Here is a 23,221-nt window from a genome sequence, read left to right on the forward strand (position 1 = left end):
GTAACTTGAACTAACAATCCTAAATACAGAATTCTAATTTATGTCTAAAATAAGGTAAATTGTAGACAACACGATTTCAAAAAAGTTAACGTTCTAATTTTTTGCCATTATCTGTGCTTGTCGCTCCCTTTAAGCCACTCTTTAATGGTGATAGTTCCCCTTCTTGACTAAATGTTAAAAGATATGCAATATTAACCTGGTTAATTTTATGCTTTAAACAGGGATTTTGAATATCTTAGAGCGATATGGCCTCCATTGAGCAACCAAAAGTACGAACGTAACAGCGTATTCACTTATTATAACAAATAATTTATAAAGAACATTGTTAATGTTTAACGTAAATATGACCCTTAAACAAGGCAGTTACCTTAACAGTTCTTCTGTTCGGCTGTTATTTGCAATATAACAGCAGTAACTTGAACTAAATATTCAGGCTTCTACTTTTTGTGTACTGATCGCATGGAATAATCTTGAGAATGTGGCGAGAACGACGGAATTTGTTCTGCTAACTACTGTGTACGTAAAAAATATTTCTCTTAACTTTTGATCCTGCAATTTCACATTAACTCTTCATCATGTAATCTTGTTAAAAATATTCATTAACAAGGGGTATTAAAATCCTACACTTGTCTCTTTTTGCGTTTCGTAATTCGCTTACTTCAATTGGCATAATTCTTTATTGATGTAGTAGTTGATGGAAGTGGTTGCGTTGTTCTTGTTCCTGATACGTTTTATAGATTGTAGCTTAGTTTATTCTTGTTTGTGTTTGTTTGTTTGTTTTTTTTTTTTACTTATTCCTCTGTCTTTCCGTCGGTCTGTCTTTGTTTCTCGGCTCTTCATCTTCATCTTAAAACAAGCGCGTCTTAGCCTCTGTGGACCCCCCCCCCCCCCGTTTTCCGTGACATGTACAGGTCCAATAATCATCGTGCCATTAATCCTACGCCTTCTTTCAATAATTACATTGTTATTTCGACCGCTTTAGCGCGCCGAGTGAAAGCACCAAACAGTTCCTTGAGCATAAGTACCAGGGTGGTGGAGTCTCTAACCATGGGAAGACACGACACTCTCGAGCAGCGAGCAGCGGAGGTAAGGATTTATAAAATTCCTCTGGATTTGTCACTTGTCTGCCAAGAAATAGGTTGTAAGCTAAATTAAATTTCAGTTTCAAGGAATACTAAATAAATTGAATCGATTGATTCAAATCAATTTTTCGTCCTAGGCAATACGATTGCTCTGTGCATGCCCTCTAGGTAAAGCCCTGGATAAACCACGTTTCAATCCTTTCTAAGTGCAAACTCTTTCTCGGGAAACGATTCGATTGGTTTCAGATTTTGAAATAACTATTTCCCGTGATTTTGGCCTGACTAGCAATGTTTTTTTTTCTCTGCAATTGTACTTTCAAAGGGTTAACTCTCGATACTCGTGTGCTCATGGAAGGAAATCTTGCCAATGAAGTTGGTCTTATTGTGTTGGACACTATTGAACTGTTTTGTGGTCATTTTAAGGTAAGTGACACTGGACACTGTCTCTAGTAACGAGTAACTCTATGCTCATCTCAGTGCCCATTTCATGAATGATTAATTTCTGAAAATACAAGTGATATCTTTAGGGATGTTATGGACAATCAGGTCTCACTGAAAGGCGTTTTCAATTGAGTGTTGAAAGTAATCGATTATTGCTTTGGTTTTGCCAAACATCGCTTTGTGATTGGTCAAAAAAAAAAAACCTGCGCCACCTTCTCAACCATCAGATTTAAAACTCCAAGCAACCTCGATCTGGGGACACGTTTTCCCGCGCTTCATGCAGTTCTGCTGTTTTTGATCAGAGTTTTAATTGGCTCATGATGATGTCAATTTTCGCTCCGATTGGCTGTGGTGATAACTGTGTTTTTTGAAATTGAAATGAAAACCGTTCTTATTTACAGCCGAAGAATTTTACATATTTACACCTTACATATTTTACATATTTACACCTTGCACTTCTAAGTTATTGTCGCGTGTTATTTTATTAACCACTTATGTAACTGTTATCTAAAGCTGTCATATTTCTTCTTACCAAAACAATTCCGGACTTTTTACAAATACACTTTGAGTATTTTTATGATGAAAATGATTGATCTGTTTTTACAATTAAATTTTATCGTGATTTATTTTGTCACTGTTTATTTTTTTAATTCTTTAGTATCACTTGGAGCAGGATGATGGAGATAATTTACTGATGAAGAAGGTACGTGACATTGGGAAAATTCTTCCAGGTCAATAACTTGTAATTTTTTTTTTATTTTGTTGTTATTCTATTTCTGTTGTCCTTGCTTTAGCACCTTAGAGGAGGAAAACTTTATCTTGGAAACACTTTTTCGGTTAAATGTAAACTGGGGAACGTCATGAAAATTTTGCGTCCTCGAAACTTTCCTTAAACTTTATTCCTAGTTAGTTCCCTCCTCCCCCCCCCCTCTTATACGTTAATTGTATTTAAAATTACATTATGTACCCGTCTCTGCCGTTCGAAGGAAGAGAAAGACTGCTTATTGTAATGAATAATAGAGTTCTCATTTGTCTTCTACAAAAAATGGCAAAAATTCGATGTTTACAGCTGTTTTCGGTTCTTTACTTCATCACTGCATTAGTTTAATATAGAACTAAGATATGAAACATATAGAGAGCTAGTGGAATATCTTTGAGTACCTAAAGGCAACGCAGTGCGTGGTAAAATTTCCTTTTGATTATTCTTCACTCTAATTGTCAAAGCCATGTGGCTGTTAGTTGTTACTGTAACAGACAGGTAACAGATTACCACTTTGTATGCTTATTCCAACAGGTGTTTAACGTGCTGCTAAGCTTTTTACAGATTCCTCAGTCTGAGTTCATGATGAAACACGTGTTTGCAAGTCTTAGATCGTACATCAACAAGGTAACAAATCGACTGATCATCTGAGCACTTTATTTTTCCTTTCCATTTTGTAACTGTTTTAAAACAATATATTCGCAAAGATATGATGGGAAACACTTTCGTGTTAGTGTATTTTTGTGTGATTAATTTCGCCTCTGATTGACAGTGAACATAGTATGCTATTACGTTGCTACTTTGTCTTTTAAGATATTTAGTCCTGATGAAACGGTTCCAGAATTTCAATCCAGCATCACTTAAACGTTGTTAGATGAAAGGTCAGGAACCACTAGTTCTCTCTGGTCTTCTCGGTTGAGCACTATTCAAGATTTCGCACGAGGTTGAACATTCTGTGATCGGTTAATCTCCCTCCCCATTCCTCCCCTCCCTTCTCTCTTTTCTCTCCCTTCCCTCCCCCGCTCTGTTTTCTTTTGCTCCCAAATCACCTTGCACTTCATGCTCTAGTATTCGTGACATAGTATGGCAAATCTCAACAGTGGAGTGGGCACCTCTCTATCTTATGCTACCGATTTGTAAAACGTTCTTCAATGTTTTCTTGTTTTACTTCAGTTTCCAGCTGCTTTGTACAAGGGAAGCGCTAGCTATTGTGGCGATCTTTGTCGTGAGGTAAATATTTGAGTTTATACGGATCATTTTCCGTTCAATGAAAAATTTTTGCAGTTCTTGTAGCTTGCTTTCCACGGTCATCTTTGTTTTCTATATTTTCATTTGCCGTGTAAATTGTCTCTATGTTATTTATGTCAGTGGTGTATCTATCTTTATCTTCCTTGGCTAGATTTTAAGCTGTTGTAACTCAAAAATGGAAAGTCTTCGAAACCAGGTGCGTGGATTACTTAATAACGTCTTGTCACCTGTCAGTCAAAACCGAGCTAAAACGACCTTTGGAAATCTCTATATAGCAGGGATATAATTGATGTATTGTCGTGCAATAAAATTTGTTGTCAAATATTCAAACTCAGACCAAACCTAAATCAGTTGTCGCCTAACTCCTCGACGATTATTTCCCGTCGACAGGAAGATATAGGTTCACTTATCGATCCCCTTCTTTGAAAAGATTTCTCTCGGTTGTATCTTGTTCAATTTATTGATCAAACGCCGGGAGAAGGATAAATTGCTTCTTCGATAAACGGAACGAAATAAGCATGTGACCTGTGAGAAAGATGCGTTTGTTGCCTTTTACCATGACTTTTAACACTGGTTGACAATCACTGGTTACGAAAAAACCTTGGTTCGGATATCGTGGAAGTGACTACAGTGTAAGAAACGGTGTCATTATCGCGCCATGACATGAGTGGTGTGTTTCTACAACGACATGTCGCCGTCTTTCTATCGACAATATTACCATTTGCAACTGTATGTGTTTTGCACGAGAGAATTCTGTTCGTGGTTTTTTTCGGGAGAAGATTGTTAATTTGCAATTGTTTAACGGCAACTTTTTATCTGAAGGAAAAAGAAAACGGTGACCTACACGGGCCATTTTCCATCACCCATAGATAGAATTATGATTAGTCAGCTGCCTGATAGCAATTGCTAATCTCTTTAGTTATACAATGTTCATTCGAAATTGTAGTTCCATTGCTAGAAAACAGATCCCCAGATTATTTCCACTCCTGTTTTGCATGCAAGAAATGATTTTATAATATTTTTGTAGTTTTTGTTTTGATGGCTCATTCTTGATGTCTTACTAAGAGGAATGTGTTTTCTATTTGCAGGCCTGTTCGTTTCTCTACCTGTTGATGCGAAGTAATTTTGAATTCAGTGGAGGACAAGGTTGTGATCGAGTCCACTGGCAGGTATAATCACATGATTAGAGAAATAGTAGAGATTTTTTACAACCAACATTATGCGAACGGCGAATAATAAAAATGGACTTAAGTTTCCCTGTCTTCATCTCAACCTTTTGTGCACTAAGGCGTTAACATTTATATCCGTTGTGAATTGATAATTTTGTTTTCTTCTATTGAATTGGATCTTTTTAAGGATCTACGTGAAATTCGCTGCTCCTGTTTTCACTAAAAGTGGTTTTTATCTCTCTGTGGACTCGCACGATTACTATTTTGGCCTGTGGTGGCAGATTACATCCGTTTTTTATGTGAAATTTTATCCTTTTGAAAGTCAGAAAAATCACGTCTTTTCGGTGCAATTCTGCTGAAGGATATTTTCCCGTAAATTAATCTATGAAGTGTCGAAAGGCTCCTTGTAGTCGACATGAATGTGGAAAAAAAAACGCTGCTGTCTCTTTATTATGCTTGGTTTTTAAATCAGAATCCGCCCGTATTTGACAATCCAAGAAAATTTTTTCAAGGCGCTAATCTAGTATTTGTGCTATTCCCTGCACCATTGGTGGCGGAACTGTTAAACTTACTTAAAGTTTTCATTACGCGAAAACGTGATGCACCCTCATATAAGGAATATAATTGTAAAGTTCTATTTTATAGTTTTGAATTTGTTATGACCCCTTTTCACTGTAAAGCTCGTCTGATCAATTTATCAAAAAAAAGAAAATATTCCCAAATGTCAATGAATTATTTCAATTTGAAATTTCAACTAACCATCCTTTTATGCCTTGGAAAAATGAAAAATACAAATAAATGAATTGAGCACTTAATGAAAAACCTGCCTTGAAAATGAAATGTTGTACTTCATGTGTAAATGAAGTTCCTCTCGCCTTGCTTGTCCCTCAAGTTTGGCTTGTATTTCGCTTAACTCTGCCTTAAATATCTTGTGGATACCAAAATTTTTTTGTACCTTTCGTTAGAACCAGTTTTTCATATATCAGAAATTATTCATATCGCAGGCCACTTGCGGTTATAATTCAGTTGAGAATTAACATTTCTCCTTATCGCCAACACAGGTGATAACCAAATGGTAATTTTTTACTGTCATACTTTCACAATTGCCTTGTTCAAGGGATTAAAATTTGTTTTTCATATTTTAATCCTTACGCGTATGTGATCTTGTACAAGGATATATTTTGAATAGGGGTCCAAATCCCTTCCTTTATATTAGTAGCTTTTCCTGGTAATTTCGTTCAATGAATTTTAGCGCAACCAATTTCTAATTACCAATACTTCATCCTCAAAGTCGCTCAGTTTCAAATCACATAAATGACAGTTTTTAAATAAAAAAAATTGTTTTATATGCAGTCTACGGTTCTAAAATATATTTGTACTGTGGATTAACAGAGCAAGGTAGTTTGAAGCCGAAAGTGTCGAAATTAGGTAATCAGAACCAACACAAATGCCTAGAGAACGATAATTTGCAAACTAAAACTCCTTTCGAAAAAAAGGTACGTGTGTGATTATCATCTTTGGTCGCTTCATGGCTCAATCTCTTTTTGAATAGAACGGATGGCATATCCTCCAGAAGTCGGTAAAATGAGTTTCTAGTTAAGCGAAGGGAGGAATACACCTAGCGATGCGTTTAAGTATCTTGTTCATCCATCCGTGTGTTGGTTCTCATTCGTATGAGCGTTCATTTCGCTAACACAACATGAATGGTTATTTTTCTCCAGAGCAGTTCTGGTTGTGTTGGGGTGTAACACTCAGTTCAATTAACCCTAGACTGAAGTAGACAGGAACGCATTAGCGCTAGATGTTGTAAAGAAAATATCAGTCGCATTTAGAGTTAACATTTTTCGCCGAAAATTTTCCTATATCTTGGCGTGTTTCGTCTTTGTTGTTACTATTATTCGGTCAGTCCTCAAACACTCCCATAAAAATTTTTCCGAACCTGAATCTTAGAGTGGCTGCATTTCCTATATTTTGTGGAATAATCATCGAATCGTAGACAAAACATGTCTACAGGCGCAATGAAAATTGGTGTTATGATTTTCCATTTGCATGCACTAAGGTACAATCAATCTATCCTAGAGAATCATAAGTCGCGGTCTTGTCGAACATGGACGACACCAAGCTAAGATCAAATATTTCACGATCATTTAATATCAGCTGGACAATGTTTTTTCGCAGTTTTTTACATCGACCAAGGCTACATTTACTTTTCCGATTGTAGTGTACCAATGAGTTATTTAAATAATTAAAGTTGTTTTTCATCTTTTCGTTTTTCGCTAGGTAATCGTAGCGGTCTCCAAGTTGATGGCGATCGGGTTAAACCGTTCAGCTGTAAACAACTCCCTTCTGGCGCTAAAGAATTATGCTGTAGAAGACAAAGGAATGAAGGTAACTTTTTCTTGTTTTTTTAGTTTTGTTTTGTTTTTTTTTTTTAACTTGAGTCTTGTTGGGCTGTAAACGTAAATAAATGAATCAATTATTCAGTCAGTCAATGAAATTGCGTCAGTCCGACTTTCAGCCAAGCAGAAAGTCTTTCATGGACTTATCTTACACAGTTGAGACGGCGAAATACTGCACTTGGCTCGTTTTCTTTGGTTCGTTTTTCCCCTTGTTTTTTTTTCTTTTGTTATTTTTTTAATAGACCTCGAAATCGTTTCGGTTTGAAAGTCCGCGGTAGAGGGTCGATTATCCAATTGTGCAGGCTGTTCAGAGCTGGGTTAAGATAACTCAGGGTTAGTGTGAAATCTGAAATCAGATCTGAAAGCTTTAAAAGAAATTCAGTTTAGTTCTTTTTTTCTACAATTTGAGGATTGGCTTTTTTAAAAAGAATAGAGAAAATTATCTAAAAAAGGCTATCGAAAAGAAAAGGAATAAAGAAACCTGGCTGATCCTGGGTAATCCTGGGTTATTGACCTTCGAGCAACTGGGCCCTTGTTTTGTTCGGCAAACGCAGTCTCTTTTTATAGAGAAATTGGTTGAAGTGGTTGCCAACTCAGATGTGAGGGAACATGTACTGAGTACAAATGCTTTTATCGAGTTTGATCAGTCTTTTCGCAAGTTTTATTACGGTAAATTTGGTGATCGGCCGCGGTTGTTAGTTAATCTACCTGTTCTCACACCCTGAGTCTTAATGGATAACACTTTGTACTTTTTTGTCGAAATTGTGTCATTTTTTCTATCTGCTTGCCATTCCTTTAAAAGCATACGGCTTTTCCCGCTGAGGTGAAAGATCTAACGAAGAAGATTCACACCGTTTTGCAGGCGACTGCACAAATGAAGGTATGCGTGCTTAAATTATAATTGCTCAGCATGTAGGTTTGGTTTTGTTTACCCAGTCTCCTAAAGGTCTAGGCACAAGGTAAGCCTTTTTTGTTACATTTTTTTAGGGTGTTCTGACCGTTAATCTGTAAGGACAACGCTCGCGCCTTTTAATAGGAATCTAGTGAGATTTGGCCGATGGGGTTGACTTTCCATGAAGAGAGTTGGGTCATTATATTTCTCACAAACATTTTGATGCCGAAGAAGGATAGTAAATATACCCAAAGTGTAGACGATTTGTTTACTATTGTAACTACGGTTAAAAAGAATTGCCCTTGAGAACAATTTCAGTTTAGTTCAAGTTGCGGAACTACCCGGGATTGCAGTGGTTTTGTTTTATTTTCACTGTTACGGTTCCAGAAAACTTGCGCCACTTTCTCAGTCGTGAGGCACTGAGGTTTTAGTCGTTCGTGTCTTTCTTTCCAGACGGAATTGTCGTGAAAGAATGTCAGGTGTTATCAAGAGCGAACTTGATGCTATTTGCATCTGATTTAATTCTTGACTGGCAGAACGTTTGTAATATGTATTTTGATTTGCAAAGGCGAACCTTTCGTTGATTTATCGTAGCCCACGGGGGTTATCACTTTTTTTCCAATGAGCACGCCACTCTGATCATTTTAAGTGCTGTCACGTTTCATTTTTTTCACGAAGGAGCTTCATTATGGAGAAACAAAACGTACTAAATGCCTGTAATACGTTTTGAGCGACAGTGTAGTAGTTCAGGTTAAATTTGTTGTCTCTCGCCTTTTGGAACGTGTAATAGAATTAGACATTATTCCATTTGGGTTGAATAAGCAAGAAATCAAATCACTTAATTCCATTCGGTTCTTAGAGACCGAAAGCCATGGGCGAGAAAGTAAGTTAGTGACGCTCCTAACCGTTTATTTTAACCAGCCAAAATAGTTTTGATCTTGTATAATTTTAGCACGCACTATTATTTTTTTGTTGCGTGTCTGATCAGTTATTCAGACCATTAGCAAGTTCCAGCGAATGCACTGTACTATTAAACGAACTATAGTGTTTATCACTGAGTCAGACGATCGCGAGCAGTGGCCCTGATTTATATGGATAAATCAGTTGGCGACACAGCACATCAGGAAATTAAAGATCGCTTTCGATTTGTTGGATACACTTGACCTTTGCACGTGATAGAACTATGTTTACAAAGACAGGAAATTCGTTTCATCGATAAAATATCCTTGACGAAGGGCGTTTAGTATTTGCGAAGACCAAGTTTTCGCCATTGCGAACTTTACTGACAGTTTTGCTTTAAGACGTGCCATACAGAACTATAATCGTGATTCCTTTGGAATTTTTTTCAAATCCTAACCGCCTTCTGTAACGGTTCGAAGCGCTACTGTGAGAAAATAGATGGCTTTGCGAGTATTCTCCGACGAGGAAGTAAAACACGAGCCATATTTGAAAAATAGAAAGTTGTGCGTGAAGAAAAAAGAAAGTTTACATGCCATTGAGGAGTTCGCCGCACAGCAGTTGGTTTTCCTCCCTATTTTGAGCTCTCCCACACCTCTGAGCGCAGCGACGATTAACCGAAAATTCTTTTTGGTACATTTCGTGTTCTGTGTAGTGTCGTTTCAGTGGATATAATTGTTCTATATTTACATTTTAGATCAATTTTGTTTAACCTCCTCTGAACAAGTTTAAATTGAAGGGGAAAGAACTACAGAATTGAAAACAGCTCGACATTCTCTAGAGTTTGAGTGCTTTTATTTCCCAAATATTGTCGGCGCTTGCATGTCAGCATATCGCCCGCCTGGAGCAATAGCACACCTTTTTGATGATATTTGTGTGATTTCCTGTCTGTACAACATTAGTAACTTTTTTTCTGAGGGAAATAGAGTTGGTTTGAACAGCCTTACTGGTGGCTTCCTGTAGATCGTCGTTGTAGATCTTTGCCATATTTCGCACGTAATTGATTATAATTTCACTTCGTTTTGTAGGAACACGATGACATCCCAGAAGTCCTTGTTGACCTTCAATACAGTTTGGCCAAGTCTTACTCCAGCACGCCAGAATTGAGAGAGACCTGGTTAGAGCACATGGCAGGCGTGCATGAGAGTCATGAAAATTACTCAGAGGTTTGTTTTGCGTGCGTGACGTAACGTGAAATATGCCCACGTTTTGCGTGATCTGATGGATTATCAGACGAGTGATAATGCGTGAGTGTGCTTGAAATTTTCGTAAATAAAGTCGGAAACTGAGTAGAAGGGGATGTTTATCTAGTCATCAACGGCTCCTTTGAAGACTTCTTAGCCCAGAGGCTTGAAACGCCCTGTTTTCAACCGGCTCAACTGTTGAAAAACGAGTCTTTTTTAACCTGAAAATTCAAACACAACGAGCCGTGATCGATTTAGATTGCGTTATATTTAGTTCTTTATGAAGGCAGTAGAGTGTAACAATGCCATGATATGATTTTTTTTTTAGACTGCCCACTGTTACATTCACGCAGCAGCGCTGGTCGCTGAATATTTAAAACGACAAGGTGAGCTGTAAGGCCGTGATTTAAACATAAACAATCGATTAATCGTAAAAATGGTGTGGCTTTTCGATGCTTCTCGGCTGGCGGCTTTTGAATAAAGATTCTCTATTAAATCACAATGGAACGTAATGAGATTCAGATATGGTTTCAAACGTCTCGCAGACCAAGGCAGACACTTAATGACATCCATTTATCATTTGCCTTTTTCAGTTTTTCTCTCTTTCCGTGGAGAGAGTCAAAGTGTATATGGTTGTGAACAGTTGTCGCAAAAAAAGGAATTTATGACGGTGGAAATGGCAAGCTGCGACATAATTCGAATGCAAAGTGGGAAATTTTACAGACATAATATCTTTAGTGAATTTCATATCTCCTTCTCTCTTCGTGTTTATCTCAGGTGTTTATCGCGAAGGTTGCGCGGCGTTTTCCAACGTATCACCCAATGTGGTAGCGGACGAAAGTGTAATGAAAACTGACGAAGGGATGACTAAGGAGCAGAAGTACACAAAGGTAGGCTTTTTTTTCATCGATATCTTAGTAAATTTGAGATATTTCTTTGCTCAGATCAAATGATGTTACTGACCTAGGTGAATGAATATTCCATTCGTATGAGTGGGCCACTCTTGAACCTCCCGACTCATCAATTATTGAAGCGACCAAGTGATAAACAAAAAGCTGTTTCTGGTGAATTTTCCTGTCGGTCGTTAACTATTAAAAATCACGTGGAAACTATTTAGAAATCGAGATAAGCTATGGTCTGTTGAAAGCTAGATACACTGTAATCTAAAATCAGGCTTCATGCTCCTCAAGAATATTGACCCACGAATTTTAAGATTTTATTTCTTCTAAAGTGGATGGTTTGCGGTCTAGGTTTCTAGTGATATGGGGTGAGAGCTCTGTCCAGATTAAGGTAATGATCCTGAAACCTCACTAGAGCGAATAAACTGTTCCCACCGCTCTAACTGTGACTTTCTCGCTGTTCACAATGTTCTCACTTGAATGGAGCTGGCAGGATCAAATTTTCCTTATTTACAGCCATCCATATTTAACTTCTTCTTCTAATTGTGTTTGTAATGTGAAGTGGTTTTGAGGAGTTCACTCTAACTGATGTTCTTTCATTAGCGGCACTTGGTGGATTTGTTGGAGCAATGTGCGAAATTTCTTGAACGCGCAGAAAGATATGAAGTCATGGGCGAGGTGTTCAAATTGGCAATACCAATATACGAGCAGGAGAGAGACTTCCTGGTGAGTGACTTAAGGGGGGCCTTTGACTGCTTCTTTTTAAGCAAAAACGTCCACAAAAACTGAAAAGAGGAATAACTGACCGCCTTACCTTAGTACCAGGATGATCTAAATCACAAGCATGCATCTGAACGAGGCGATTGAAAACTGCTCATACCAAACTACGAAGAACTCTAATTATTCATTTTTTTTTTTCTCCCAAACCTCAGAGGCTTTCCAATGCTTACGACAGCTTAGCCAAAGCGTACAAGAAGGTAGTGGAAGTAATGAAATCCGGCCGAAGGCTTCTTGGAAAATACTTCAGAGTTGCTTTCTTCGGACAGGTAAATGGTGCAATTTTCAGCTTATTTAAATAGATCTCGTAATTTGTATGGAGAAAAATAGGTTATTGCAGCACATAAAGTTCTGGTAACTAGTAGCTTTTCTAGACGTGATGCTTGCCGAAAGTGAAATGTGCGCTCAATACGGTGAGCTGTCGGCTCTAAGCCATTCGCTCTACGCTTTCCACTCGCACATTATGCTTCAATATTAGAGGACACAGAACTGAGGTCATTACAACGCTCGTTGAGAAATTAAGAGCGCTGGAAACCGACAAAGTCAAGACTAACTAAACGTCTTTCCCTTTGTTTTTCAGATGTTCGGCGACGACGATGGCAAGGAATTCATTTATAAAGAACCTAAAATCACAGGGTTAGCGGAGATTTCTCAACGATTGGAAGCCATGTACTCTAGAAAACACGGCAGAGACAGTGTTAAACTCATCATGGAGTCTGCAAAGGTAACTGATGCAAATGATTATTATTGAATTATGTAACAATATTTATTCGTGGGTGGTTGCTCGCACCAAGCCCGGCTGTGCCACTTCTTCAATTTCCCTCACATTCTGTTGGCCGTGATATTAATTTCATCAGACTGCAATCCTTGCTTTTGTAGTTGCTTTTGCCAGTGTCAACGCTATTTCTAGGTTTTTCTCCAGAACTGTCTCAGTTTTTCAGTCAATATCAAAAATTAACCAGTGATTTTACCTCCTAGGTTCATCGTGAAACGTTAGATTCAAAACTGGGCCACATTCAGGTATTATTTTTGTGTAAAAGAGAGTGTTTTGGAAAAGATAGGCTGTATTCTCAAGCGTTAGAACCGTTGATTTATACCACTTTTCATACGCAAAAACCGTAACAAGACTTTGAGCATTTATTTCTCTTATCGCCACATGGTCTTACAAGTCTCAGGTCTCTAGAATGTGAGTTCGCGATACGCTTAAGCGGTACTCTTGATACTTAATGTAACAAATCACCAAAGCGGTTTTCACATTAAATTGATAATTTCTTACCAGGCTGCACTGCTCCTTAGCAGTCCATCAAACCAAATGTTTGTCTTTTAGAGATAGCAAAGTTTAGAGGAATCTATGTTTTTCTTGTTGTTGTTGTTGTTGTTGTTTTTTTTTTGTTTGTTTGTTTTTTTTGGTCTTTTTCAATTTCAGGCCTAAAGTTGCATGGAAATCTTCTTAGTTGAAATTGATTTCAGCTCGATTCCTAGTCGAGATCCTGAGATTTCGTTTCGTTTCGTTAAAAACATTTTACCGGTGTTAATGATGTATTCACTGCTATAAATATATTTTTAATATGCTAATGGATTTATCCCAGCCCGCTTGCATTAAAAAAATGTTTTTGGAAGTTTTGACTTTCGAAAGCCGCTTCGCAGTGGAAATGAGGTTGAAAATGCATCAAGAGATGATCTTTCTTGAAGTTATCTAAAGAAATTTCTTCAAGGTTTATCGATATTTTTTGTGTGGTCCTTGAAACCATTCCCTGTAGATTACCTATGTGCAGCCCTATTTTGATGACGAAGAACTTGAACTAAGGCCGACCATATTTGAACGAAACAATAACATCAGACGGTTTATATACGAGACGCCGTTTACGGTCAGCGGTAAAGCTCACGGAAACCTTAAAGAGCAGTGCAAGAGGAAGACCATCTTAACAAGTAAGTTTGGAACGAAATTTTTGTCTCTTTATCGTAAGAAACACTGAACTTTATCGTCATTTTTCAAGTAGGGGATTACCCTAGATCATTGTTCTAAACGTTGCTGAAAGTGCTCCTCGCTTCAAAGATTTTTAAGGTGGGCGTAACGAGTTCGTTCAAATGTACTTATTTATGTTTTAGCGTCCAATACTTTTCCTTATGTGAAGAAGCGAATCCTTGTTGTTCAAGAGGAACAGTATGAACTGACTCCAGTTGAGGTAAGGTAGTCTTCTATCGCAAAAAAAACTGCTTTAATCGTTGTTTTGCAAGTAACCTGCGTCTAGAGACTGATCTTTAGGATGAATGTAGATTTATAATGGTTGCTCTTGACCTATGTTTTCCCGTTTGTTGTTTTGGTTTTTTTTGTTTGTTTTTCTCTTGTTTGTTGTTGTTTTCGTTTTTTATTTTTTGTTAGTTCATAGATTTAAGTGAAGCTTGTTTTCAAATATTCCGTATTCCTTAAATGTCAGGTGGCGTTCGATGAGATGCAAAACAAAGTTAAAGAACTCAATAACGTGATTGCACAGAATCCTCCGGACATGAAGAAACTTCAGCTAGTCTTACAAGGCAGTATTAGTGTTCAGGTATGAAACTATCACGCAGTATACAACGTCTTCATTTAAGTTAACACAGGACAGTTAAGCTTTAGGCAAGGTTTCCTTGTGCTTTGGTGAAATCGTTAAGGGTCTACTTATCGAAAATGTAATGATTTTATTTTTTTTACAGGTGAATGCAGGTCCCCTGGCGTACGCTCATGCCTTTCTTGACAAGTCTGTTTTGGCCTCACATCCTCATAAACACATTGAGATGCTTCAGCAAGTTTACAGGGAGTTTATCGGTTGTTGTGGAAAAGCTTTGGAACAAAATGATCAGTTGATCAAGGAAGATCAACGAATGTATCAAGAAGACATGAAAGAAAAGTACGCTCAGCTGAGGACACAGTTGGCCAAGTATATTGGAGATGAGGTGTGTTAGCTGGCAAATTTCTTGATTTTTAAGTTGAGTCGTAATTTTTTCCTTCTGAAATTTTCCTTTTGGTTTTGATTGTACGACCGCTCCATTGGAAGCCCTCGAAACACTGAGTGGGGAACGTCCATTATAATCATATTTGTAAGTTACTTAAAACGCATTGCACAGTTCTGAATTCTCTCGTAATTTGTGGTTTTAACATTCGTTTGGTCTCCAGCGCCGTTTTTCTTCTTTTCGTCTGCTGCTCGGTCATTTAGTGAGCCAGTCGTACAAGCCTGTCAGCCTGCTTGTTAGTTAGCGAGTCAGCTTTTCGGACAGTTAGAAAATCTGTCAGCCTTCTAGGCAGTCGAGGTCAAATCCTATTATCCAGTTCATGAACCAGTCAACCTAGCAGAAAATCACTCAGTAAGCCGTCAGTCTCCCAGACAGTCACATAGCCGGTCAGTCAGCTTGTCAGTCAGTCAAAGTCAAAGTCCCGTTATCCAAATGATGGGCCAGTCAGCCAGACTGTCCTCTGTCCTCTGTCCTCTAGCTGGTGGCAAAGCCAGCCAGCTGGCTAGGCAGTCAGGGAGGGAATCAGCTCGCCACTTAGCTGATCAATTTGGAATCAGTTATCAGACGTCCTTTTATTGTTTATGTTAGGTGATCACAACAGTAACTTCGTCCAGCAGCTTGTCTTCACTTGGATGAGAGGTGGGCCAGTGAGACTGAGAAGCAATTCTTGTTACGTGAACACGTTGGCTTGGTCGACTTAATAACGGAGAAGGATGCATTTCCAGGTTGTAGAAGAAACCACATTAGTATCACGCTCCTCGCAAATGTTTGATGTCGTTCATTTGAACCGTTTTGCTGCGGTTATAAATTATTTATGTTACGCCTTAAGATTCCACAAAAGAGGGATTTAGAAGAAACTTGATTTGAAAAGTTATATTTGATTGATAGTCAAGAGAGTTGTTGTAAGAAATTACTTGAAAAATAAAGTAGGAAAAACTCTTTTTATAATTTCACCCTAAGAACTGAAAAGGTAAATAGTGTTTGTGAAAAGGAAAGATAGTTCATTACTTTAGTGGAAGTTTAAGTCTTTACAGCGAGGCACGGCAAGAAATTCACGAATGAAGAAAAAAAATTCGAATTGTTTGCCATTAAAATATTCTGGTTTCATTACCAAAATTTTGTGGACCCTATAGTTAAGCTCGTTCGTTTCCAATGAGTTCTGCTACAGGAAGTATCATAATGTTAACCATAGTTTAAGAACAAAGCAGATGTTAACATAGAATTAAGGATACTTAATGATACATTTTTTGCCTTCTTTAAATCCAAAATGAACATTATTGAGAATATTTTATGAATTAATATTCACTGAAAAAATTTTTAGTTGTTAGAATTATTTTTAAGGTTATTTTCGTATTTTTTCTTACCCACGATAGGCCTAATATTTCCGTTATCTCTCTGTTTTGCTTTGTTTTGTATATGTATGTGTGTTGTTGTAGTTGTTGTTTGTTTGTTTGTCTGTCTTGTTTTCGGGGGGCGGGGGGGACGAAGAGGGTGGGGTAAGAAATGGGGTATGGGGAGAAGAAAGTTGAAAAAGAGAGCAAATAGGTTATCCGCTCAAAACAAGTACAGTCGAACCTTGATTATCCAGACCTCAATAATCCGGATTTCTCGATTATCCGGACTTTTTCTCTGGTCCCAATTTTGTCATGAATATTTATTAGCCATGATCGAGATCCGTCGCCATAGTCTTTTTAAAAGTACATCGTTGAAAAGCGAGGTAAAAGCGAGTTTGTTTCGCTTTGAAAAGGCAAAAGTAGCACTCGCATGTGTCGTAACTGATGAAGAACATTCGAATGAGGTCTGATTAGCTTTTATATTCATATTCTCGATAATCCGGGCTCTTTCGTCTAGTCTCAACGAGTCCGGATAATCGAGGTTCGACTGTACAACTATAATATTATGCATAGTGAATTACTTTCTAAATATGAACTTGACTTTTACTTAAGAGTTTCATGTAATAAGAGATAGAAGCATTTAGTTTTTTATAAGAATTCAATTGATAGAACTTGGAAATGAAATAAGTTTGTACAATAGATGAAAGTTCATTAAGGACAGCAAGAAAGTAGTTTTGAATTTTTTTCAAAATTTTTTTAATGTTCTCTTGTTTATTATATCTGGTCTCAATACTGAATCTTTCCTGTCTATTTTGTAGAGTCGTTTTGTAAACATTTGCCCTCTCACTTACAACCTCGACTGAAACAGCTTCTTGTCACTAGTGGCCTCTTACAGATAGGAAATATCGATGTACATTTCTTTGAGATGGAAAGTAGTACGACAATAAAATATTACGTCGATGTCTGGGCAATTATGTTTTACTTTTATTTTGACCTTGCTGAGCTACTCGAGACATCGTGGGTGAATGTCAATTGGATGATTTATTGAATCACCTCCTCTTGTGGAGCAGGATACGCATAAATATGTGGGATGCGGCAGGTTTTCTGTTGTACATGTGAGACAACTATTCCGTAGCACTACCCTCTAGCGTCATTCTTTCCAATGCTATAATAATTGTGCTATATCAGAAGCCACATGCAGTCTTTGTCTATTTTTTCAAAATGATAACGTTGTCTTTGGCCCATGCACTCAAGATGGTTTCGAACAAAAAAACAAGGAATAACCTTACCTGCTAAGTTTGTATATTTGTCCTGAATGTTTTCAATTTCCTGTCTATTTTGTTTTAGTGTGTGTGTGTGTGTGTGTGTGTATGTTTTAAATATTCCTCATGAAGGGTTTTTAATTAAAACCTTAGCGGTGCAGCTCAAAATGATGACATTGATTACTGCCGACTTCAGTTCAAATTTTGTGTCAACTACACTTTACTTCCTTTTTCAGTTCATGAACTGAATTGAATTCAATGAACTAGATCTTCAATTTTTTAATGTTACAACGTATGTTAAATGATAAAATTACAATTAATCTCCAATATCGTAAGGGTTTCCTGTATTGGTGTCGGAAAGAAAAGGAATGGAAATATTATATTATTTAAGTCATTTAATGTAAGTTATAAAAAGGGCAGGTTGACTACTTCGTATTCCTTCTTGGTGTTCTTATCTTAGAGGTTGAGTTTGATCACGTTCTTCCCGTGAGTTTGGTCACGTTCTCCTAGTGAGTTTAATCACGTTTTCTTCGTTGTGATCGTGAGGTTGACATGGAACTCGTGATAAGCCATGTTCTTAAATAAGTTAATTTGTTAGTCCAGGAAGAGTAAATCTCCCTGGTAATAGGTCGCGTTCGACACCTTCGTCTTCCCAGAGGTAATTTAAGGGTAAACAGGTGATACGCCTCATGTGTCGCAACAAGAAGCAATTTGGGGGCGGTACTTGTAAGCGCCTTCCTTCTTTAACTCTTGTGACCAAGATGTTGTTATGTAACAATCTTTAAAGGTGATTTTCTCTCAAGATACCCTTTCAGGTATAAATAATACTCTGAACCAAGGTTATTTGTAATTTTTATATGGTCGATCTCGTTTCTGTTCTGGCCGATCTCAACCGTAAAGATATGAAAATTAAGGTAGAAATTTATTTTGTAACTGCTTGAACAACCCTAAGGCGCATACTCAGTGTGTGGGAACTATAATTCGTAGTCAAGCGTGATTCGCTAGTTAAGATGGTACGATGACGACACAAGTAGATTGACGGCTTAGGAATGTCATCCGCAGTGTCACCTTTATAATCGGAGACTCTAGTTTTCCCTGTCATATTGGAGTTAGTCACCGTTGTAACAACTTGAGAAGAAAATAAATTAAAGAAGAGTCAACCAAACCAACAACGAGTGTTAGAGAATTTACTTCTAACACGTAGTTGCTCAATGGAATCGATTCCTGATGAGGTACTGACTTGGTTCTGGTGGGGTAAGTCGTGTCTGAACTCCCTTTATTTAAGCTGAAGGCAGTATTCTTGGGCACTTTAAATCCCTATATGCTGTATTTGCCTGAGTTCATGGAGCCCTCCCTCAAACCGTCAGACCTCTACGACAGGCTTGTGGGTTTTCAACCATAGTATTACTTACTGATAATTTAACGTTCTCTTTTAACTCAGAAAGTAAGCGTAGAATGTTTCTTAATGCAGGCAAAAGCTTTCCGTTTTGGCTTCAGCTGCATCGAAGAGACAGTGACTGTGGTGCTTGAAACCACAATATTTACCTTGGCAAGGGTTCTTTCACTATTTGGTTATCTCATTGTCTGTTACAACGCAAACCCTTGGATGGCTTAGAATTCAACCCAGGCGAATTTTGTTGAGGCGTGTCTGTCTGTTTTAGATATTTCTTAGCGAGAAGGATTTTAACCAATAAACCCAGTGGTATAGCTAGAGATAAAATTGATATTTAAGAGCGAATGTCAGCATGCATCAAAAAAACAGCGATAAGTCACCCAAATTGGTTTTCCCTCCTACTTTTATATTTTGAAATGACTTATGCCAATTAGCGGTGGCGACAAGTAGGCGCACCATGTACATTTCATAGTCGCTATCAAGTAAATTTTACCGGAGTTTGAGTTCGTCTCAAGAAAGAACAACACAAATACACAAGGAAATTTAACAGTAACTTTATGACCAACCTTTGGTCTTTTAAAAGCTTGAAGCTCAGTAGAAACCCTTGAATGGCTTAGAATTCAACCCAGGCGAATTTTGTTGAGGCGTGTCTATCTGTTTTAGATATTTCTTAGCGAGAAGGATTTTTATCAATTAACCCAGTGGTATAGCTAGAGATAAAATTGATATTTAAGAGCTAATGTCAGCATGCATTAAACAAACAGCGGCAAGTCACCCAAATTGGTTTTCCCTCCTACTTTTATTTTTTGTAATGACTTATGCCAATTAACGGTGGCGACAAGTAGGCGCACCATGTACATTTCATAGTCGCTATCAAGTAAATTTTACCGGACTTTGAGTTCGTCTCAAGAAAGAACAAAACAAATACACGAGGAAATTTTTACAGTAACTTTATAACCATCCTTTGGTGTTTTAAAAGCTTGAAGCTCAGTAGATTGTGTCATATCGGTCATTGTTAAAACTGTCTTTGTTTTGATGTAATATTCACGGTGAAAATTTGCATATTTGAGCGGTCGAACGAAAAAAGTCATTTCTCGAAAACTAAAATATATTTTCGCAAAAAAACTACACCACAATTATTAGAACATATTGGGCTACAAAATATGAAAGTAGGAGAGAAAACGAATTTTGGGCGACTTGCCACAATATTTCAAATTTGTTCGATGGAGCTGACATCCTCTCTTAATAACATCTCCATTTATTGACTTGCATGTTCCATTCCAGGTTGATTTAAACAGTACTCTAATACAATTTATTTTAATTAATTCATTCTACCCTTAGGCTTTTGACTTCAGTGAATCAGCTCCTAAACTGTCATGCCACAATACGATTGGTTGATGGAAATGAACTCTGATGAGCTTTCTTCATTCTGAGGTCCGTTCATTTAATCTTCATACAAAATTTTTTACTATTTCTGAAGTCTAAGGTGAATTTCTGAGGTTTGTTCTTTATTGCGCTAACTAGGACTGAGTACACTAGACCCTCCAGCGAATTACGTCCCGCGCTAAAGGCTGCTAGGTTCTCTGCCACAAAATTAACGAGGGATAACTCTGGTAACAAAAGGAATGTCTCTCGGTAAAGAAGAAACACTGCCGATTTGGCACGAGTTGCAAGAAAGAAAAACAGTGACTGTGGTGTGTGAAACTGCTATATTTGCTTTGGTAATGGTTCTTTCTCTAGTTGGGAATCTCATGGTCTGCTATGCCGTACGAAGACAGCCAAGACTTCGTCGCCCAAACAACTACTTCATTATATCTTTGGCCTTGACTGATATTTCGCAAGCTTTGTTTACAATGCCGCTGTCAGTTGTCTTGTTGGCCACTGGAAAATGGCCTTTCGGAACTTTTCTGAGTCGTTTTGCAGCAATTTCCATGATATCACTGACGTACATCTCGACGTTTACCATGGCATTGATGGCCTTAAACAGGTATTACAGGATAGTGAAGCCAGCGAAATACCAAACTCTTTTTACAAAGAAGTTCATAATTTCATCAGCTTCGGCGGTGTGGGCCGTAGTCATTGTTAATGCTGTTGTTTCTATATTTGCATTCGGTTTTCCCTCCTATGTGCACCCAGCTTTTGCAGTTCCTGTAATATGGTTTCCAATGCCAATATCACGACCGATCTTAGTATTTAACTCGTATTTGCCGTTTCCTGTTATCGTTTTTTGTTACTGGAAAATACACAGGGCCGTCAAGATGCACAATGCCAATGTTTCGTGGCAGAGTGCAAATGTAGAAGATGTACGAGTCAGCAAAATCCTATTTGTCACCGTTGTCGCCTTTCTCGGCCTGTGGTTGCCGGCTCAAACTCTGCTTGTTGTTTCCTTTCGTGTAACGATACCACGCCAGCTCGCACTTTTCGCGACTCTTCTGATTTTCTCATCCAGCTTCATAAATCCTTTCATATATGGTTTTATGAACAGCACGTTTAGGGATGAGTTCAAAAAATGCTTTGTCCTGTGGAAGAAGCAGTCAGTAGGTACAGAATATTGTCAGAGAGAAGCAGCTCCAGTTTAAAGTGCGCTTTAAAGATAGTTCCAGTTTTAAATCACGCCATAAAACTGATACCTCACTTTTGTAAAATATGAGGAGCCTATGACTCGCATAAGCCTCTCAGTTTCCTTACGAGTTTGTTAAAAGAAAAAATTGGCATCTAGCAAGAATCTTCATTATGGGTGATTTTTGACTTATTTGAACGTGAAAATAAATGGAAATAATATATTAGCATAAGCTATTCAGTGAACATTGTAATAAGCCAGTTGATCATTTCTTATTCCTTTTGGCGGTCTTATCTTACAGGTAGAGTGTGGTCACCTTTTTCCTTATTATGATCGTGAATTTGACATGGAGACAGAAAACGTAAACTGCGGTTTGCCGCTAGATATCAGTATATTTCCAATATGTTGCTGAAAGATGATTAATTACTAAGAAAATGACTCTACCTCATAAAAATTGATCCCGTGCAGGAATTTCCCGGCAAATAACCCTCCTTTATACTTTTACCTCCTTAATACTCTCGTTTTTAGGCTAAATCCATGTTGAGTTCCCGATCAGATAAATAGTTTTTAATTTTTAATTTAGCACGTTCGACACCTATTTTTCTCAGAGGTGAGTTAAAGTGCAAGCATGTAGTACTTTTCATCTTCCGCACTGAATTTGTAATCAGATAACTTATACGACTAGCATGTAGCTCTTTTAGGGGCGGTACCTTGGGTACGCCCTTTCTTTTCCGAATTTTGTGTATATTCTGCAGTTATGCAACAGCCTTGAAGGACTATTTTCTATTTTCTATAAATTTAAAGGCTTTCTTTTGGCTAGTAAGTTGATCAAAACGCGAATCAATTTTGTTGCTTAGAGATAACCCTTAACGTATAAAAATCAGATGATGACTAAGCCAATGTGGGACTATATGAACTATTACAAATTTATCGACACCATGATGTCTTGGAAAAAAATTATATATAAGGCTGATGTAAGTAGTAAACTTTTTCAAATAGGAATGTGGATGTATTTACTGTAATTGTCATTGAGTGAGTACATGTATTTTAAATTTTTAGAGATAGAGAACTCTCCTTCGTAAGAAGTGACTCGCGCGTCCACATCTCGGTTTTATGAAACGATTCACCGCAACACACAAGTATATCTCGAGTTAATATCCTCTGCGAGCTCTTTTGTGAACCGAGTTATCGAAAACAGCTTACGCTTTCGTGCAAAATCGAGAAAAAAACCTAATTTCGGGAAATAACTTTAAAGGCCATTGTATTCGACGAAAAAGTACACAAAAATAAAAGAACTTGATTAAAGCTATGACGTCTTTTGGAACAACAACACAAGAGGGGCCACTATTTTAACAACTTTTTAATTCAATTTTGTCTCACCCAAGAATTGAAAAGAGTTTTACATATTTATTTTAACTTTGGAGCTGATTTCATAATTTTGTCATGAATATTTATTAGTCATGATCGAGATCCGTCGCCATAGTCTTTTTAAAAGTACAGCGTTGAAAAGCCAGGTAAAGGCGAGTTTGTTTCGCTTTGAAAAGGCAAAAGCATCACCTGCATGTCTCGTAACTAATGAAGAACATTCGAATGAGGTCTGATTAGCTTTTATATTCATATTCTCTATAATCCGGGCTCTTTCGTCTAGTCTCAACGAGTCCGGATAATCGAGGTTCGACTGTACAACTATAATATTATGCATAGTGAATTACTTTCTAAATATGAACTTGACTTTTACTTAAGAGTTTCATGTGATAAGAGATAGAAGCATTTAGTTTTTTTATAAGAATTCAATTGATAGAACTTGGAAATGAAATAAGTTTATACAATAGATGAAAGTTCATTAAGGACAGCAAGAAAGTAGTTTTGAATT

General features: G+C 37.5%; 2 protein-coding genes across 7 annotated transcripts in view; both read left to right on the plus strand.

Moving 5' to 3' along the window:
- LOC131794159 (dedicator of cytokinesis protein 11) overlaps positions 1–17,104 on the plus strand; it is a 52,707-nt gene extending 35,603 nt beyond the window's left edge. For 4 of the 5 annotated variants that reach the window (XM_066169227.1, XM_066169229.1, XM_066169228.1 and 1 more), the window contains 22 exons: positions 222–269; positions 983–1,086; positions 1,405–1,505; positions 2,182–2,226; positions 2,818–2,910; positions 3,457–3,513; positions 3,683–3,727; positions 4,620–4,700; positions 6,981–7,088; positions 7,902–7,979; positions 9,977–10,114; positions 10,461–10,518; positions 10,910–11,022; positions 11,635–11,757; positions 11,964–12,077; positions 12,389–12,532; positions 12,787–12,828; positions 13,569–13,737; positions 13,918–13,994; positions 14,247–14,360; positions 14,503–14,742; positions 15,388–17,104. In XM_066169227.1, the coding sequence (XP_066025324.1) occupies positions 222–269; positions 983–1,086; positions 1,405–1,505; positions 2,182–2,226; positions 2,818–2,910; positions 3,457–3,513; positions 3,683–3,727; positions 4,620–4,700; positions 6,981–7,088; positions 7,902–7,979; positions 9,977–10,114; positions 10,461–10,518; positions 10,910–11,022; positions 11,635–11,757; positions 11,964–12,077; positions 12,389–12,532; positions 12,787–12,828; positions 13,569–13,737; positions 13,918–13,994; positions 14,247–14,360; positions 14,503–14,742; positions 15,388–15,435 (2,140 nt within the window). In that variant the 3' untranslated portion in view covers positions 15,436–17,104. The remainder of the gene's footprint in view (positions 1–221; positions 270–982; positions 1,087–1,404; positions 1,506–2,181; positions 2,227–2,817; positions 2,911–3,456; positions 3,514–3,682; positions 3,728–4,619; positions 4,701–6,980; positions 7,089–7,901; positions 7,980–9,976; positions 10,115–10,460; positions 10,519–10,909; positions 11,023–11,634; positions 11,758–11,963; positions 12,078–12,388; positions 12,533–12,786; positions 12,829–13,568; positions 13,738–13,917; positions 13,995–14,246; positions 14,361–14,502; positions 14,743–15,387) is intronic. The other variant, XM_059111685.2, reaches the window with a different exon arrangement.
- A 293-nt stretch (positions 17,105–17,397) lies between these two features.
- LOC136282052 (neuropeptide FF receptor 2-like) lies at positions 17,398–21,699 on the plus strand. 2 transcript variants are annotated; one of them, XM_066169231.1, is made up of 2 exons: positions 17,398–18,649; positions 20,130–21,699. In XM_066169231.1, exon 2 carries the CDS (start codon positions 20,414–20,416, stop codon positions 21,365–21,367), a length of 954 nt encoding a protein of 317 aa, XP_066025328.1. In that variant the 5' UTR covers positions 17,398–18,649; positions 20,130–20,413; the 3' UTR covers positions 21,368–21,699. The 2 variants fall into 2 exon arrangements, with proteins under 2 accessions (XP_066025328.1, XP_066025329.1); XM_066169232.1 differs by having other exon boundaries at positions 18,623–18,649; positions 20,313–21,699.
- Positions 21,700–23,221: the final 1,522 nt, after the last annotated feature.

This window comes from Pocillopora verrucosa, chromosome 6 (genome assembly GCF_036669915.1).
Source record: "Pocillopora verrucosa isolate sample1 chromosome 6, ASM3666991v2, whole genome shotgun sequence".
Classification (NCBI taxonomy): Eukaryota; Metazoa; Cnidaria; class Anthozoa; order Scleractinia; family Pocilloporidae; genus Pocillopora; species Pocillopora verrucosa.

Excerpts from the sequence above, each read along its gene's own strand:
- LOC136282052 (XM_066169231.1), top strand. The coding sequence starts at position 20,414 with ATGTCTCTCGGTAAAGAAGAAACACTGCCGATTTGGCACGAGTTGCAA.